Source organism: Trichinella spiralis (assembly GCF_000181795.1).
Source record: "Trichinella spiralis strain ISS 195 chromosome Unknown Scfld2, whole genome shotgun sequence".
NCBI classification, from domain to species: Eukaryota; Metazoa; Nematoda; class Enoplea; order Trichinellida; family Trichinellidae; genus Trichinella; species Trichinella spiralis.
The window spans coordinates 10,074,626-10,093,324 of NW_003526941.1; the positions used below are offsets into that span (position 1 = coordinate 10,074,626).

The 18,699-nt window shown below is 31.8% G+C and overlaps 4 protein-coding genes across 4 annotated transcripts; 1 reads left to right on the forward strand and 3 right to left on the reverse strand.

Annotated features, from left to right (window-relative positions):
- Positions 1-5,601: 5,601 nt before the first annotated feature.
- Tsp_07657 (conserved hypothetical protein) lies at positions 5,602-10,700 on the forward strand. The gene is made up of 20 exons (XM_003381067.1): positions 5,602-5,783; positions 5,938-6,030; positions 6,171-6,210; positions 6,354-6,417; positions 6,532-6,586; positions 6,752-6,827; positions 7,062-7,085; positions 7,166-7,421; positions 7,507-7,676; positions 7,787-7,932; positions 8,012-8,150; positions 8,219-8,440; positions 8,502-8,629; positions 9,074-9,296; positions 9,524-9,656; positions 9,732-9,893; positions 9,978-10,109; positions 10,176-10,371; positions 10,412-10,466; positions 10,506-10,700. Exons 1-20 carry the CDS (start codon positions 5,602-5,604, stop codon positions 10,698-10,700), a joined length of 2,691 nt encoding a protein of 896 aa, XP_003381115.1.
- Positions 10,701-10,788: 88 nt separating this feature from the next.
- On the reverse strand, positions 10,789-13,502 carry Tsp_07656 (protein transport protein Sec61 subunit alpha). The gene is made up of 11 exons (XM_003381068.1): positions 13,496-13,502; positions 13,376-13,443; positions 13,258-13,323; positions 12,989-13,199; positions 12,818-12,927; positions 12,441-12,755; positions 12,174-12,371; positions 11,887-11,931; positions 11,214-11,547; positions 11,017-11,122; positions 10,789-10,852 (listed from the first exon to the last, which is right to left on the reverse strand). Exons 1-11 carry the CDS (start codon positions 13,500-13,502, stop codon positions 10,789-10,791), a joined length of 1,524 nt encoding a protein of 507 aa, XP_003381116.1.
- An 893-nt stretch (positions 13,503-14,395) lies between these two features.
- On the reverse strand, positions 14,396-15,761 carry Tsp_07655 (hypothetical protein). The gene is made up of 2 exons (XM_003381069.1): positions 15,123-15,761; positions 14,396-14,533 (listed from the first exon to the last, which is right to left on the reverse strand). The coding sequence occupies exons 1-2, from the start codon at positions 15,759-15,761 to the stop codon at positions 14,396-14,398; spliced, it is 777 nt and encodes a 258-aa protein (XP_003381117.1).
- A 1,933-nt stretch (positions 15,762-17,694) lies between these two features.
- On the reverse strand, positions 17,695-18,155 carry Tsp_07654 (conserved hypothetical protein). The gene is made up of 2 exons (XM_003381070.1): positions 18,129-18,155; positions 17,695-18,069 (listed from the first exon to the last, which is right to left on the reverse strand). The coding sequence occupies exons 1-2, from the start codon at positions 18,153-18,155 to the stop codon at positions 17,695-17,697; spliced, it is 402 nt and encodes a 133-aa protein (XP_003381118.1).
- Positions 18,156-18,699: the final 544 nt, after the last annotated feature.

Consider the following 18,699-nt stretch of genomic DNA (forward strand, 5'->3'; position numbering starts at 1 on the left):
ATCAAATTCCTATTCAAATTTTTATTTCATTCATTTCAGCTAATAAATATCACTCATCGCATAATTTTCATTGCTCTTTATTTACTTATTAAATGCTCTGTGTTAGAAATAAAATTTGACTGTTTACGTGCCAAACGAAAAAGCAATTCTCGTTGCGGAATCACTAATTTCATTTCTATTCCTAAGTATAATTTAAATAGTGGAAAAATAAAAAAATGAAATGCATACTTAATTCTTATATTAAATTCCATTAAATGCTGGCTTGTTATATGAAGAGAGAAAAAGTAATAATTTGATGAAACACTTCAAACAGAGTAACAAATTAAACAATCAATGACAGTTATTTGAAAATTCAAAAATGACCTCGTCATTTACAATTCAGTCAAAATATTAACTATCGGACAAAATACACCATAACAAAAACATTGATTTAGTCAAAACACGCCTCCACATTTCTGGATTTAAGGGTTGAAAATTCAAAAATGATCTACATAAATAGAACTCATGGCAAAATGCTTTTCACAAAAATATTAGCATAGGAAGGCCAGGAAAAAAATTATAATTTATCTAATGTCTTTGATGATCTAAATTTCAAAAATATAAAGTTTTAATATAAGATTAAATAATTCTCTGTAAGAAAAACGACATTTTGATATCTTGCATCATAGAAAGAAACACTAATCGCTTTGGGATAATCGACCTGTTGTGTTCACAGTAAAATTCAATCCGAAAAGCAAGTACAAATTGAAAAATGGAGCTTATTCTACAGTTGTATCTAGACGCTTGAGTTTAATAACAAATTGAAATATTAATTTTTTTGAAACAGATCAACGTTGAACCGTATATGAAATTGAGAATTTCTTCCTAGGTGTTTTTCAATTTTTGTGCTTATTGAAATTAAAAAATGCTCAAATATTTGAATATACGCGCATTCATGAAGAAAACATCAGGGAAATGTTTTTTAAGATAGTGAAGCATACACATATATCACAGATGACATGTCACCTTTGAATAGTAGGTGATGATAGCTGAAGTAAAGAACTGAAATTCAATATGTGCTGTTAGAAATGAATGACTCTTAAAATTAGCAAAACCGGTGTAAGTGATTTTTGCAAATAGCAAAATACTTCACCTTAGATCAAATAAGGTGGTTTTCAGTTTGTAATAGCGTGAAAAGTTTTCATTAAATTTGTCTTTATTGGAATACAAATTCCATTTATCCTATCCTTGACAAAAGGTTTATATTCAGCGCCATAGAGAATTACACTTATATGCAAGTAATTAATATTTTACATTAATAATAAATATTATTTACAATATGAAAATGATTTGAATTAATTATTATTAATTATTAATCAGGAGCGAAAATATTTGCATGCAAACATAGTCAAAAAAAGACCAATTTCAACGCCTTCAGATTAAAGTGCACGCGTTATATCGCGTGTGTAGCAAATTCAGAAATCAACAAAAGCTGCTGAAGTTGTGGAACAATCATTTCAACTGTTTTTCGTTTCTGCTGTCATGCTGAATATTACTATTTTTAACTCGTTACATAAATTATATTCAATTAGAGTAAAGTTAAAATTAAATCAATGAATTGAAAATGTAAAACTTACCCGTTGTTTAATTCAACGATGAATCCACATTATAAAAACTATGAACTGATGCAATGACTGAGTAAACAACTTGTTAATCTTGCTCTTTTTGTTTAATATTTGAATTTGCCATTTTCTCGCTCGCATCATATGCAGTAATTTTGCCTACGTTACCTGAAAACTTTTAAATTTTACTGTATGAGATTAATCGAAGAAAAAGTATCGTTTTCATAGATGAATGTCGCAAATGTCAGGAAAACATTGCAGCATTTTATTTATCATATTCATATTTTTTGATGATCATTATATATCATTGATGATAATCAAATATAATAACCAACTTGCAAATGATTTGAAATCTAAAAGCAATATTGAATTCAACAGTATATATACATATGTACAGGCTGTTGTTCAAATCGGTTTTCATCGTTTGTTTAGATCATTATCCATTCGTTTGCACTAAGATTGCATACATCTTAAGGAACGTCTTATCTAGTAAATATACACATTAGAAAACTGAAACATAACGATAAGTTAAACAACTGAAATGTTATTAAATTAAAATATAATAGAAACAATGAATAAATAAATAAAAACACCTATATGTTTACGTAGATTGTGAAAGATAAAACAATTAATTGGACGACTAATATGCAAATAAATATTCACCAGTAAGTAACCTTGCCTTTTTTAAAAGATTGATAACAGAATGAACACTGTAAAGCGACTTATTAGAAGCGTTCTAAAATCAATTATTTATTTAAAAAACATTTTCAATTTAACTAATTTATTTATATAGATAAATGAAAAAAATTTTAAACACTTTTATAATTTCCACTGCTGAACAATTAATTTATCATTTTCTTCAGTTTCATTTTTCTATTGTGCAACTATTGAAGAATAAAATAATAAAAGACATCATATCAAAATTATGCTAACATTCCACAGAATATATTTTTATCAAAAGTTTATTTCAAAAAAAAACAATTTATTAAAAGTCGATTTAAAAAATAAATATATAAACAGTTATAATAAAAAATAAAAAATATACAAATTTTTTAAACTGCATTAGCCAAATTGCATTTGCATTATCGGATGATTATTATTTTGCACAGCTGGCCTTATTTTATAATCGTACTGTGTCACCTGGGATGAGAAGGCGTTGTGTCAGGTGACCATTGGTCATCTGAACGATGAGACCGATGTCGAAGCATTGTTCTCCCATTGACCCTGTTGAAAGTGCTCCAGACAGGTCAGATGTAAGTAGATCCCTGCCGTTATAAGCAAGTGGCCCCAGCGAAAATGTTCTCTTCGAAATTTATCGGCATGACCAAAATATTTTCCCTCATTTCTGTAACATAATATACAACAACATCTGATTTATGCTTCTTTTTTCCTCTTTTTTTTCACTACAAGGTTACCGTCTGTAAGTATGCTAATTTATTTATCAACCATATCATCGTTCAAATTTTTCATAAATTATTTTCATCATATTTTCATATTAAAAAGAATAAATAATTAATATTTGTTGAAATTTAATAAAAAGGTAAAATAATCAGGAAATTTAAAAATTAAAATTTCCAATAATTTTTGCAAATTAAAGTTGGTTTAATTATTTATTTTTCTTTAGTTTCGATTACAAATCAAAAAATACATATCAAACAATTCTAATACACAAACGTGGTTCATTATCTTTCGCTGATTTCATCCCATTCTATATATATATTTTTATATTTATTTATATATGCTTGTATATATTTCGTATGTACATTGACTATTTCGGCCCTACAAACGCAAGTTAGCAAATAAAGCATTACGGTGCATAAAAATTTGTTGACCACCACTCACTCTATCACTACGCACAATCAGCGTGCTTGCTACACGTTAGCAATCGTCGCGGTCTTCTTGATATAAGCAACAGCATCACCAACAAAACAAATAAATAACTAGGTCATTGTTGCATTTTGCAAATTTGTCCACTTTGCTAATTTTTCATTTCATAATTATGTAAGTTGAAAAAATATTTGTTTCTCCTATTTTTTTTCAATTTTCCAATTGTAAAAATTTTCCACTTCATAAATGGTGATGATTTTAAAATTAAAATTTGCATAATAGAGTTCTATTCAAATTAAGATTCAAAGTGTTTAAAATATTTCTCTGAACAAACAAATCATTTCCACTACCATCGGCATTACTTTAATAACACAAAAAATGAATTATTTCGCTTTGGAATTTATTCCACTTTGAAAAAGAAATGGTAATGTTCCATGAAAATTATCAATCGGTTTATATTTGAAAAATTAATTATTCAATTAAATTTATTCGTCGCATAACTTCAATTTCCCCCGCTCAAATCGCTACCTTCAACGCTACACTAAAAGCAATCAAATAACCAAAGCAACTTGCTATTATTAATTTTGCATAAACATTTGTGCTTACTCATTGTTTTCCACGCTCTCTGATTATCAATTTGTTACCGTTTCCACTTGTAGTTTGTAGAAAAATCAAATACAGAAAAGTAAACCATTTTTTTTATTTTATACTTATTAAAATTAAATTAAATTAAAAAGAATTTCCAGCTTTTTATTATTTCCATTAGTTTTGTTCATTCCACTTGGTACTGATCATTTTCTTTAAATACTATTTTACATGTCATTTTCGATTATAATTACTTCGTTATTCATTATGTTATGAAAATGGAATAATTTTTCAAGCTTTAATGATAGTAATAATCAATTTGTAAAAATTAAAATTTATAAAATACGCCCCAGACTGAACTACTGTTCATTTCACTTCCTCGGTGTTTGAAATAAATAGTAATTATTTGCATAATAAGAATCGAAAAATATGTGCAGCTTCATAAACTGAGATGAGAAAATTAATTAATTTGACAAAATTGAATATCACACTACTTTTAACTAAATGAATAAAAATTTCATTATTGATAAAAAACAATATCAAACAAAATTAAAGAAACTCGTTTAATTTTTTCAAAAAATATTGCTATTATGTAGCTTAAAAATAATTTTTTAAGAAAAAAGTTACTTATTTAAAATGTATCATTTAATGTTTATTGAGTTGTTTATTGTTTGTTCGTAAAAATGACCTGCTTTTTGACAAGAACGGAAACAACAAGCAGCAGCTAGTCAGTCAGTCAGCTAGTCGGTGTGCGTAAAATTTAGTAGTGAGATGCAATTTCAGCCGGATATTCGATTTTCAATCGATAGAAAAGCTTGAATGCAGCATGTTATTTATTGGAGGTGAACGCCCTTTTCAAAACTGAAACATTTATATTATTACTTCAGCGAACTGTTTGTTGCTGTTGTACAAGCACATCCGGCTGTGCTTTACACTACATAGCCGCTAATTCTGTCATAACAAAATTCAAAAATAACAAGCTGTTCTTGAAAATATTTCCTGCCGTTTATGTTGTTTGTTTTAATGGATTATTTATTCAATGTTGTATTGTTGTTGTGCTATACATTTTGAAAAGGAAAGAAAAGCAAAGAAAAAAAATATACGTTGCAGTAAAGCTTATAAAATTGAATGAATGAATGAATCATTGCAACGTCAACGTGCAAAAATATACAACAACAGTGCCGCCGCGAATGTCGCTGGCTCAAATCACTTGTGACGTCGTTTATAATAGCTTTTTAATTCGTCGAGATTTTTTTTTGTTTTTCAATTCAAACTTATCATCCCTTTTGGAATATGGGGAAAAGAAAAAATTACCCGCCAATTGTGGCCTGTTGCTTTTCGAAATTTCACCGCTTGCCACACCCCAGTCTTGAAAAGGCATGTGAAAAGCGAAGCTTGTTTTTACAAACTGAATAATTGCACTGTATTATCGCACGCAAGCACGACACTCTCTCTCTTTCTCTCTCTCTCGCTTGCCATTTAATGTCATTTGCATTTGTCGTTCGTTGTGCGCGTTTCGAACAATTTCTCTTTTCCAATTTTAAAAATACTTTTTTCACAGATGAACGAACATTATGCAAATGGGAAAATGAAAATCGAACCCATTTACCAACATCCCCACCTACAACGTGTACAAAACGGTTGTCACATTGGAAATAGTTCACAAATTCAACAACGCCAAACATCCTCCACCACTACACCCAACATTTATCCACGTACACAACTGATAACAGGAGCGGAATGGCAAGCGATCGTCAACAATACACTACGGTATGTATCAATTATTACAATTATTAATAATTGTGAAAATTCGAAGATAATTCAAATGCTCTGAACTGTACTATCATTTCATTAAAATTTACTTTATAAACACAACACGCTATATATAAAACTGTACTACATATATTGGTTTCAAACGTTTCAGCATTGCAAATATTGATTCGGAAATCAAAGCACACCAACCAATATATAGCAGTACTAGTAGACAGACACTGTTGAATGATAATTGTATTTCCTTGTTTTACAATTTCAATGAATTTTTCTCACAAGCAACAATAATTTAAATATAAAACAACTTTTTCATATTTATTTATAAATAAAATTTCATTTGAAAATTATCATCAACTTTCATCTTATATATTAATAATTCTATTTAAGAAGAAAAGACATTTTTTATTTCTTAATTGCGCCATTTCATGTTTAATTAATCCGCTGAAAATGGCTTTTTATTGAGCGTTGTCGTTGCACATTTGCTTTTCACGTTCCCATTTCAATGCACGACGTGAAATGAAAAATTTAAATTGACGCAAACAATTCATGAAATTTTGTATATAATTTTAGATCTCCAACTCCAAATGGCTATTTCGAATATTCTGCACAAGAAATAATCGTCAAACCGAAAGAAGTAGACCTTTTTGTTTAAAAACTATTATTTCACCTATCGTGTGTCTCTTATCATAATTATTTATTAATTAATTAAATGAATATTGAAAATTTTAATTTCATTTTTCAATTTCAGATGATTCACAACAGTACACTTCCACACCTTCCGAGCAGCAACAACTACAACAACAGTTATTCCACTAATCAATTGATCAACGAAAATGGCGACACTTATATGCATTTGAATTTTCTATGTACACAAATGTTGAACGTTTTGAAGTTGTCCAAATTTATTCTTCTTTTTCTCTCTCTGTCTTCTATAACTTTACATCATTTATTTATACGTAATTTTTCAGAGATTCTATTGAATTTTCAAAAAAACAAATCGATACAATGCTAACAGATCATGCAGCTGATAGAAATTTTTCACAAGTAAGTCGAGTCGATTTATTTCTTATTGTGATGTACTTCTATTTTTGATAATCACCAACAAAATGAACAAAATGAAAAGTACATATTGTATATAATATATGCATAATTGATGATAGATCGATAACCCATATTGATTTTCATTTTTTTCACTAATTTTCATATTAAATATCCAAAAAATATATATTTTACTTTTGAAAACGACAAAAACTATTTGTTTATTTTTGTTTGTTTCAGCTGGCGGATTATGAAATTTTATACGTAAGTGTGCTTTTTGTTGAAGCTTTTGTCTCACTAGCTTGTGCTTGATTGAAGTGCTGAAAATTTTGCAACTAATTTAGCAAGTGAAACCTGCTCAGCATCGACTTCGCCAACTGCAGCTTCAGCTGATTGCTATTCAAGAGCTGAAAGGAAAATATTTGAATACTTTAACAATGAATCGCACCGCGGTGAAGTGTGAACTGGATAAGCCTGCTCGGCGTACAGTGCAACGATTGAAGAAAGCTAGAAATCGCTTTGCCGACATTACTCAAGATCTGGCCAAACTGCAAGCCGAAACCGAAGTCTACATGGGCTCGTTAATTTTCCAACCCAAGGGTCTATCTTCTATTTTATCTTTTCTCAGAGCTTCTGCTTTTTTCTTTGATTTTACAAAATGAAAATATAATACATAGAGTTTTAGGAATTGTTGGCTTTGCTCGAATAACATGCGGTGATGAATTTGAGCTGGTCATTAAACACGGATCCCAAAAAGCGAAAATGCGCACTAAAATTGGCAAAGATCGCGTACAAATTTGGAATCCACCTGAGGCTGTTTTCAAATGTTTTCTTGGTGAAATTTTTGAACTAAAAGTAAGCAGATAATTATATATATATATATCATCCTCTTATTTATCTGTATCTCTTTTCTTTTTTTTTTCTTGGTAATTTTTCAATTCAGCAATATTTGAATACAATTGCAGGTGTATGAGATGAAAAGTCTTGGAAAACGTCAACTTTTGGATACTTATTTTTATTATGTTGAACTGATTTGTAGTCAACCGACTGCTCTGACTATAAATCTTAAACGATCTGGAACTGTAAAACTATATCTGGTGATCAACTGGGAGTAAGGAAAATTATATTAATTGTAGAAAACCAACTACCTTTTCCCCCTTCCTCTTTTAATAATAATCTTCTCTTTTCAGTCCGTTAGATTTTACCGGCAAATCTAATGGAAATTGCGGTGTACATTCTGTCCGGTGGAAATCGCTCACCTCTTTTGGACGAAGCAAACAATCTAGACCCAAATCTTGGATATCATCTTTTAGCCCGAAAGATCAACGTGTAAACTCGACCTTCTTTTTCTTGTTTTGTTTATTATCAATTGCTCAGTGTGCTTAATTTGCTTACAGTCAACGAATATTATCAGATCTGCATCCGCTTGTGGAACACAAACGATGACACACATTCCACGAATTAAATCTCAGACAAATATTGCAGAAACAAGCAACACAACTGACCCACTGCTTTACACGCTGGATAAAATGGTCTACTGTTCAAAACAACTTTTGCAAAAATATCCTCAACTGAAAAATCTTTACAGTATATTACATTTGTTGAGATTGAAAATTCAGGTGAATAATCATCTATTGTTGTATACAAAATATTGCATTTCCAATAATTTTCAAATTTCAGGAATCAACCATGCAATGCATAACATCGGATAATACAAATGAGCCGACCGATTGCATTGCCAATCAATTATCCAAAATGCACATGTTTGACGTTAGGGCTGATGATCCATTAAAGACAAGAGTTTCCAGGTTCGTTTTTTTTCTTTTCTTTTTTATAAACAACTCTGTACACTTTAAAATTATAAACTGAAACTTAAATTAAATTAAAATTGATTGACGAGGACTTAAAGTGCATTTGAAACCAAACATTTCTTCTCCTTCAATCACAGTTTCACATCTGACAAAGCCTAATTATATAATCGTGGTAAAAATAAATTGTGACTTTTTAAAAGATGTGCAATTAGAGTCAGTAGATACAGTCCTTTTTTGTCCAATTTCAATTCACAATTTATAACTTTGAAAAAAAAGCTTGGCTCCAACAAACTATTATTCTCAACATAAAGTAACAACAGCTATTTAAAGAAAAAAGAAAATGTAGCCATATCTTTTTTTTTCCAGAGAAACATAAATCTAAATAATTCATCACCATCTATTTAAATATATTTATAAATAAAATCCGAATTCTATTTTCAGCAATCGACTAAGTATGCACGAGTCCAGCTTGAGAACACTAAATTCAATGGTTGCTTGCGACAGCTTTTATCATCAGCAGTCTGAGAATACAAAATCTATGTGCTGCTCAATGGAAGCTAAACTCCGAGAATCCCCGTTTCCAAACAGACAAGCAAAGGCAAGTCCCTCTGAATTGAGAATGACAGTGAAGCATCATCTCGTTCACATACAACTGTTAATACAAGTGAGAAAATTTAAAATTTATCATCATTCAATTTATCGACGTACATCCCTATAAGTACACTAATTAGAAGAACTAACTTTTGATAAACAATTATTGATTTCTTTGTTTCCTTCAATTATGAAAAAAATTATAAATAACCCCTGAAACAACGTAATAAATAGTGCATTATTGTTATTACTATTCAATTTCACTGCTGTTTATATTAGAAAAAGTTATTCGTGCTTTAGCAGTTAGACAAAGTCGGACCTATGAAAGCGAAAGAAGCAGAAGCATTACGTAAAATAACCGAAGAAATTCAAATACTGAAATTGATCACAAAATTATCAGATGATCATCTCTGTTTGCCCAGTGTTTCAGATAGTCAGTATTTTTAAAGTTTTAAAATATATGAATCAAAATAAAATAAAATAAAATAATATATTTTACCTTTTTCAGTTTTGGGTGATCTTGATACGAGTGTCGAATTGCAGAACATTTGGTTAGCCGCTTGTTGTAAAGCAAATCGATATTTATTGCCACTTTTGCAACTTTCCAATGAAATTAGCCAATTATATGGCACAAGCATCTGCTCTTATTATCCAGGATTGTTGGACAAAGGTGAGCATTTGTTATTTAAGATTAAATTATTTATTTACTGGAACTTTCTTTCGATTTTCAAATCTAAATCTTAAATGATTAAAGTGATGGCCAGCATGCGTCACATGCTTACCGACGAAAGTACGTGGCTTCCACACGAAGTGACCGTCTTCCAGTTTGTTGGATTTTTCAAAGATCAACAACTATCCGTTTTCATGGAAAATCTTTCTCACGAAAGTTTGTTTTTCACACTGAATTAACCATTCACGCGAATTTATAATTCAACTTTTAATAATCATTCAGCTTGGATCAACGAAGGTCTGAAAAGCAGAAATATAAAAGAAATACGAATAACGCTTGATCGACTGAAACAACTGAATACTCTACCACCGACAAACTGTCTCCGCTACACAGCAATGCTATTGGTTGATGAACAGAGCGAACTGTATTCTGCATCCGGTGACAACAATCGATTACAATTCTTTCTTTCCTCAGTCATGTTAATATTTTAATTGTGATAAACTTTTATTTATTCGCAGAAAATTATTTGCACTCCATCGACAACAATTCCACCAGAGAAGAGATGATCAATCAGTATATTGCTATTCTTGAACACGATGATCCAATGTCAAGACGTGGCGCTTGTCGAGCATTGGCCCTCTTGAACGCTCAAAATGCCATCGAATTGCTCGTCTTTCTGAGCAGCCACGATCACAACCCGATGGTCAGAAACGAAGCTCGAAATTCTCTGTTCAAATTCGGTATCAGCAAACTGTAGGTCAGCTTGTCAAGTGGCCAAAAAATTGCATTACGCGTCTCATTGCTTGAATTTCTGTATATCGCAATTGAAATAAACAAAAAAAAACACTGAAAATACAAGATGAACTGTTTTCGTATACATCAAACCGAATAATATTTATTCCAAACAAAATACGCATGCTGTAGACAGATACACTACAGCTGCAATGAACGATGCGAGGCTGGAATTTTAGTATCTCGATATAAAATGGTATACTTTCATTTCAAGCAAAGCAATTAATAACAACCATACGAATACAATGTGGATTCGATTGCTCGGTAATTGTCCATTGTGAATAATTAAAAGAACAGTTAACAAAATCCGAACCGAACGCTTCAGAAAAACAGACCTGCCACACCGCCCATTTCTTGTTGCTCTTTGACAAATACTTCGAAATACTGATAAATAATCGTTACAGCAAGCAGAATGCCAGTCCCAGAGCCGATCGCGCCTGAAATAATAAATTAATTCCAATAAATCACTTATCAACCGTATATATAGATTGAACAGTTTGTTCATAAAAAGAAAAAAAAATTCTTCACCAATGAAATCAGCCATGACTGACAAAGCACCAATACAAAGACCGCCGAAAGCTGCTGCAGTTGGAATGTAACGATTCAATTCATGAATCATAGATTTTTCACGATGGCCCCGCATCACCATCTGCTGTTCTTTGAGCTGCTTTGCCACGTCCTTGGCACTAGATCCGCTGACATCGATCCAAGTTTTGCTGAAGAATGCACAACTGCCCAGCATAAAAATTATATAAACGAGACAATGAATCGGATCTTCTAGAATATGGCTCAAATTTTCTGGAGGACTCAGGTAATAACACAAGCCTCCAATAGGATAAGATCTATATCCGCTTGACGCATCCTAAAAGAACAAATTATTGTATTATTTAACAGTGCCTAGCCAACAAGAAAAAAAATAACATCATATCACAAATGCAAATAAATAACAAAATGCGCTGAAACAGAAAATAAATTTTCTGATCATGATAAAATCGACTAGGCAGTTTTACTGCGCATTAACTTCCTCTTAATTTCACAAGATGATGTATGAAGAAATACATTATATTATATTATATTATATTATATTATATTATATTATATTATATTATATTATATTATATTAACAGTTAACCGCCAAACAGAATTTAAAATCGTAAAAAAATAAAATTGAACTTCTTAAAATCAACTAATCATCTTTAACCGGGTTGTCAAGTGTTATAATATCTAATTGTTGCATAACTGTGAACTACTATTCATTTTCAAAAACAAAAGTCAAGGCCAAATCATCAGAAAACACGCGCAACTGCAACACATAAATAAGTGTTTGAATAATTATTCGTCTTAAAGTTGGCAAATAAATATTACTGTTTTCTAATATTAAAACAATTCGACAATGATATCGACGTAATCATTATGCAAACAAACGTCAAAATAGACAAAGCATAAGCATGCGGATAAAAATTTTACATAAACAAAAAATCAACATACCGACCACTGCCCTATCAAGTTGATAAAAAAGTTGCCACTGAATTTTGAAGCCAGCATCTGTGAAATCATGTACAAATTGCTAACGAGAGCCGATTGCAATATAATAGGTATATTGCTGGTGTAAAATAATTTTATCGGATAACTGCTGTATTGACCTCTGTAACGAGCAGATTTGATCGGCAAATCAACACGGAAACCCTAAGAAAAAAAACAATAATCGACTTTACACAAAACTAAGACTACAAAAACTGTTCAAATATAGCCTACTTGAAAATAAATGACTACGGCAAAAATGAACAACGTCGCCATAAGATTCATCAAGTTGGGCAAATTTTGACGATAGAATGCTTCACGGAGAGCTCGAGTTTTATCACCTCTGGTTGCGAGAAGATGGAAAAGAGCAATGACGGCACCTTCGAATTCCGTTCCACGGCCAGTGTTTACTGTAGCGGGGCTGAACGCCTTCCAAACTATTGTTTCGCAGATGTTTGTAGCAATGAACAGCGAAATACCAGAGCCAAGTCCGTAGCCTTTCTGAAGCAATTCGTCCAGAAGAAGTACAATAAGACCAGCAACAACTAGCTAAAAAAATATAAAGCCTTTCCAATCGTTGCCAGTAATTGATAAGAAAAAGTCAAATTCACCTGAACGACAATCAACAAGCAGATGCCAGCTCCAATACTCGAAGGTTCTCCGTACAAGCCAGTCATCACGTAAACAATTGCCTGACCCATGGTAATGACCATGCCAAAAACTTGAAAAGATAAAAATTTCAAAAATTAATTAAAAATTCATTGTCATTCACTTCTACTTACGTTTCTGTGCGCCATTAAACAGTGCTCGATCTTTCGGTGTGTCGCCAACTTCTATAATTTTCGCACCGGCCAGCAGCTGCATTATCAAGCTAGAAGTGACAATTGGACCGATTCCCAATTCCATCAAAGTTCCTCTGTTTGAAGCCATAATAACTCGCATCCAGTAAAATGGATCAGCGCTGTCAGAGGACATGATACCAAAAAGAGGAATCTGTTTAAAATATTAAAATATTTAAATAAAAAAAAACAACACTATTTTAAAAACTTACTTGACAACAAACCAAAAATATGAACAACGTAATGGCTGTCCAAAGCATTTTTTCCCGAAATTGAATCTATAAAATGGAAAATTTAGCAAAGAAAAAAATTCTAATCAAGATCAATCACTTTTCGTTCTGGTTTCGAGACTTCTGGGATGACACCACAGAATGGCTTTACAAATTCAAGAAATTTAACTAAAAAATAAAATTCTATAACAGAAATGAAAAAGTTCAAATGATCACTTACAGCCCATTGCAACGATCAAAAATCAGGACTAAGCAAAGTATATTCACAATACTAATACTATGATATGCGGCAAACGATATCACTGATGGAATAAAACAGAACAGTATACCATCACCACTATGGTCGAGTTGGCAGTTTACATTGACAAAAAGACATCTCCAACTCGACGACAGTAACTTTCCCAGTTAAGTATAGTCAAGTTTTAAGTCATACTGTGACACGAAATGTTGCATTAAAAGCGAATAAACGATGCGAACAGTTATCATAGTGAAGTAAAATTATTTTAAAATTCAAAATATTAACTTGAAAAATAAAAATTTAATATTAAATTTTTCTGATAATCTTTTTTTTCGCATAATCAACTTCATAAGTTTATTATGTCCCTTTTTTTCATTCTGTATATTTTCATTAAGAAAAACAAGAACAAAGTTTGTATTTTTCTGTAAAATGCATTAAATATATTTTATTATTTTTCAAGTAATCAAAATATTATGAATTGAACAAATTAAATAAAATTCTACTGAAATTTTGATATATTATTGCGATAACAAATTTATGAACAATACAATGCGATTACTGTAATTTACAACTTTTTAAGATGATGTCATATGATGAGAAGGAATGCATGAAAATAAAATATTCCGATTCAGAAAATTCTTTCATGGTTAATTTTCTGTTTTACCATAAATAAGTAAAATGATAATATCTTTCTCTAGCAAGCGAATTTCGCTAGTGGAATAAAAATTTAATTATTTGCATGTTTTACTGATTTGTTTTACTTTTAATTTGGGAAGTTTCAGTTTGACCAGAAATTTTTCACAAATTCTTCAAAGAATGGAACATGAATTCAAAGTTATGAGCTTTTTTGAATTTATGAAAATAATACAATTACTTGACCGTTTACTTTTTCCACAAATTCATGCACAAAACACAGCCAATCGTTTGCTGATTTGAATAATGGTATATTTGAATCAGAAAGTAGGAAATAATTTTATACTCGAAAAATTGTCCTGCACAGCTACAAGATAGTACAACCTGCTGAAATGAACAAAATAATACTGATAGAAAGTTATTTTAAAGTTTAAAATCGTCCGAACGATGGTTTCAGCTGATAGGAAATGGTCAGCATTGGCACTGGTTTTCTAATTTAGCAATCACTGTACAGACGTTTTCCATCACTGAAATAATGTCATTTTGTCGATTTGTTTGCTTTTTAACAATTACTTCGCTGTAAAAAAACCTTCAATTCAACAAGCTGAAAGTAAAAATATAAAATTGAAAATGTCACCAAGTAAAGAAAAGTAAAGTAGAGCGAAGCAAAGAAAACTTAGTGGAATAAGTTAAATGGTTTGAGAAAATAAGTTTTTAAATTTTAATCCTGACAGACAACCAAAAATTATTCAGTGAATAATTCTTCAAGAAAAAAAACGTCGTGATAGTGAATTTAAAAAAAAAATAACCTTATTTAATTAGTTGAAATTTGTTTTTGAAAAAAACACACTGAACAGATAAGAATAAACCTTGAAAATCAGAATAAAATTAATTACTGTAAAGGTGCGCAGTTTATTCGGACGTGGTGGATTTTTTGTACCGGGCCGTCGGTCCCCGTCGCAACGCTTTCACGTACCAGTAGAAATGCCACAGGATGAGCGTGAATATCCAGTTGAAAAAAGTTCCGGCGAAATAGATGGATGTATTGGTCGAAACTTCGCCGAAACGGTTGATCAATGCCGAAAGCATTTTTGGCAACGTGGCCAACAACAAGATGATCAAGCCAAGCGAATAAATGCTCTGCACAAAGACGGCTGGTCTCAGCAAGGCCGGCTGAGCGGTCCGAGGCAGCAGGGCTACTTGTACAAGAAGAAGTAGAAGTGAAATGAGATGAACTAAACACCAGACAAAACGCATATAGCCGCCGTCGAGGTGATTTGCCACGCATTTGTCTGTGCCGAGCAGTTGTTGAAAAAGGCCATAGTCGAAAACGATCACATCCACTGCCAAAAATTGGCTGTGATTTTTGCCGGCAACGGTCGTGTTGAAATGACAATTGAACACACCCTCGCCATTGCACATCGAATAGGCGTGCTGGGCGAAAGATGCGGCCACAATCAGCAGCTGAACGGCCGCAAACACTGTACTGATCAGTTGATTTTCGGCGGACCACTTCCAGACATGGGTCTGGTGATCGTCGATCACACAAACGCCACCACAAAGACGCATCAGTGCGGTCAATTTGGACCGTTGGCCATGATTGTACGTTTTGCATGGGCAATTTGATTGTACTCTTATAAGATTGATGAAAAACTTCTTTGTATTTTTTCAATCCAAACCGAACCAACTACCAACGCCAGATGGTAACACTGTGTTTGCTTTTTAGCTTATCCTCCTATTCAGCTCAGCATGTTTTTTTTGTTCGCTTGTTTCAAATATTTTCTCAATGCCAGCAGATTGACGCGGTGTGCAGCAGCGTCAAGCTAACTGACTCAGCTCGAATCGGCTTGGTTCAGCTAAGCTCGTCGCATTTGCCGGCGTATTAATGATGTTCTAAAGCCGAAGTGTCATTCGTGATTGTCTGAACCTATCAGAGTTGGTGAATTTAATTTTCGTTCATCGTTGCCTGACGGTCGATTGCAATCACATTAATCCGCCAAATTGGCTTCTCTCAATAACTGACGCGCCAAAATGACCAACATCGACCACTGACTTTTACCCTTTCACTTTCTCCACATCATCACCGGTAGACTGCTCATCTGCCCAATTTGACACCCATAATATTGACAAATTGTTTACTTTGTTCCTATATTTATTAATTTATTTATAGGAGCTAACTAAACCAAAGAAAAACCGTTAACAAAATAATCAAACAATTTAAAACTAAAATGAGTGAAGACAACCATCATTGTTCGTTAATGTATATTCTTTTGAAAACGTTCACAAGTAAATGACATTCACAAATTGATAAAGACATTGTTAACAAAAAATTAAACTTTAAAGCATCAATTGTTAACGACTGAAACGTAATAATAAAATTACGGTAATTTTTCAAATTACTCAACATTACAGACAGACAGACAAAGACATTGTAAAATATTTCTCTCAATTCTATCACACATATTATAATTTTGCTACCTATTATTACGTCGGCAAGAAATCTATAACAATGAAAGAAGAAAAAAAAATTAATTTAGCTTTCAGTTCAAATAGGCATTTAATAAATGAAAAGGAAAAATCGATTGTATTTTTAAACTTATTGTACGTAGTGATGTTGTTTTTCTGCTAATAAATAAATGTAAATTGAATTTCAAGTAAAAATCCCTTTATAATTAATAGTTGTTGTTAAAATTATTCAAATGTTTCAAAAATTAATAAATAAAAAAATAAGTAAAAAGCTGTATGTTTCAAATTAGTAAAAAGCAAATTACACAATTAACTGGGCAATGGCCAAGTGGAAGTGGAGAAGTTGCGTTTCTGTTGAGACGCGCCACAGCGACAGTTACTTTGATCAGGAAATGAGAAATTACATCTGAAATTAAAGAAAAGCAAAGATTTAATTGGCAATTTCTCGTGGAAACAAGAAATTAGATTGCATTTTTGAAAATTGAAATCAATTGCACGCACTGGAGAAAGTTTCAAAGTGATAAATCGACATGCACAATGTGCCACGTGCGTAGGCAAAAACCAAAGCAAGCGTAACAGACATTGGCACACACACACACACTTACATGTATGTATATGTACGGCTTTCAAATTTTCCTTTCTAACAATTGCAACAAAAATTGATCTGAATAATACGAACAAAAATGGTGAACAAATTTCCCTCGCCACAATTGTCAAAGTTGAATTGATTACAATTATATTATATACAAGATGAAAAAAAAATTTCATTTCCAAAACGAACGAACACTTTACCATTTTCATTACAATACACACATACATGTGCATATAATGACGATTGGAAACTGAATAACCAAAAATACATTATACAACTGACGAAATTCAACTCAAGTTTAATTTCAATTGATTGTAATATAATTTTATTTCAGAAAATATTTCAATTCAATTTAGTAATTATTTATCAAAAAAAATAACACATTTTAAAAATTTTACAGAAAAAAAACATTCTTTGATATTGATAATACAAAAATTATAGAATAACAAAAATAGGTTAATGAATTTCAAGTACATTTAAATTTGAATATTCATATATTCCAATTTGTGTTTGAAGGATAATTTTTTTTGAATAATATACTGCGAAAAATGCATCCGTATTCAAAATAAATAACAACAACAATTGTGAAGTGGAGAAGGATAAATAAAATAGAATTGATCTGTAACGAGTCGCTCCCTTGAACAAGCTCGTTAACTTCCTCCGCCGTGTTATTGGCGCGTCCATCGCTATTCGGCGACGGGCCGGTATTGACTGGTGCATTTCCCTTTCGCTCAGTCTCACGCTTTCCTGTCGGCATTGCGACAACAAAAGAACAAGCAATGAGTATATACTTTATTAGACAATCGGTAACCAGGATCGACGACGATGTAAACCACAAGCACACACACTTGGCCACTTGCCAACACTGATGTAAACAACCCTTACCGTACTGCTCTTCCGATCTTCATGTATAATTCTTCATACTGTAGCTTCAGTGTTCTTCGCCTTCATTTTCTGCAGGAAAGATCTCATTAGTTCGGTCCGTGTCCGCTGCAGATCCAAAAAGGCGGGCGACATGAAATTCACCGCTTTCAATTGCCCAAGCAAGAATGCGATATGCCAGTAGCTAGTTATTCAAGCAAACAAAATCAACACAACCGGAAGAAACTGGATGCCCATCGCATCTTGCATTTCCAATTGTCATCTTTCAATGATGACTAAATATATCTGATGAACGGTGAAAAACGCTGTCTCTTCGCTTTTTCATCTATTGCGTGCTTATCAACTTTTCTCTGATGCATACTAATTTAAAATTTTTCACACCGCAAATAGAAATTGACAAACAAACCCAACCGTATTCAATAAATTCGTCATAATGAAAAATGTCCTGTTTAATGTGTGGAAATTTTTTTCAAAAATCAAATCATTCAAAAATTCAATATTCCATCATTTCAAATTGACGCTTGTACACGTTTGGACAATTGAAAAAATAAAACATTTTATACTTCAACAAATCAGTAAAATTATTAAATGTTATTTTTAAGCAGTGTTCCAA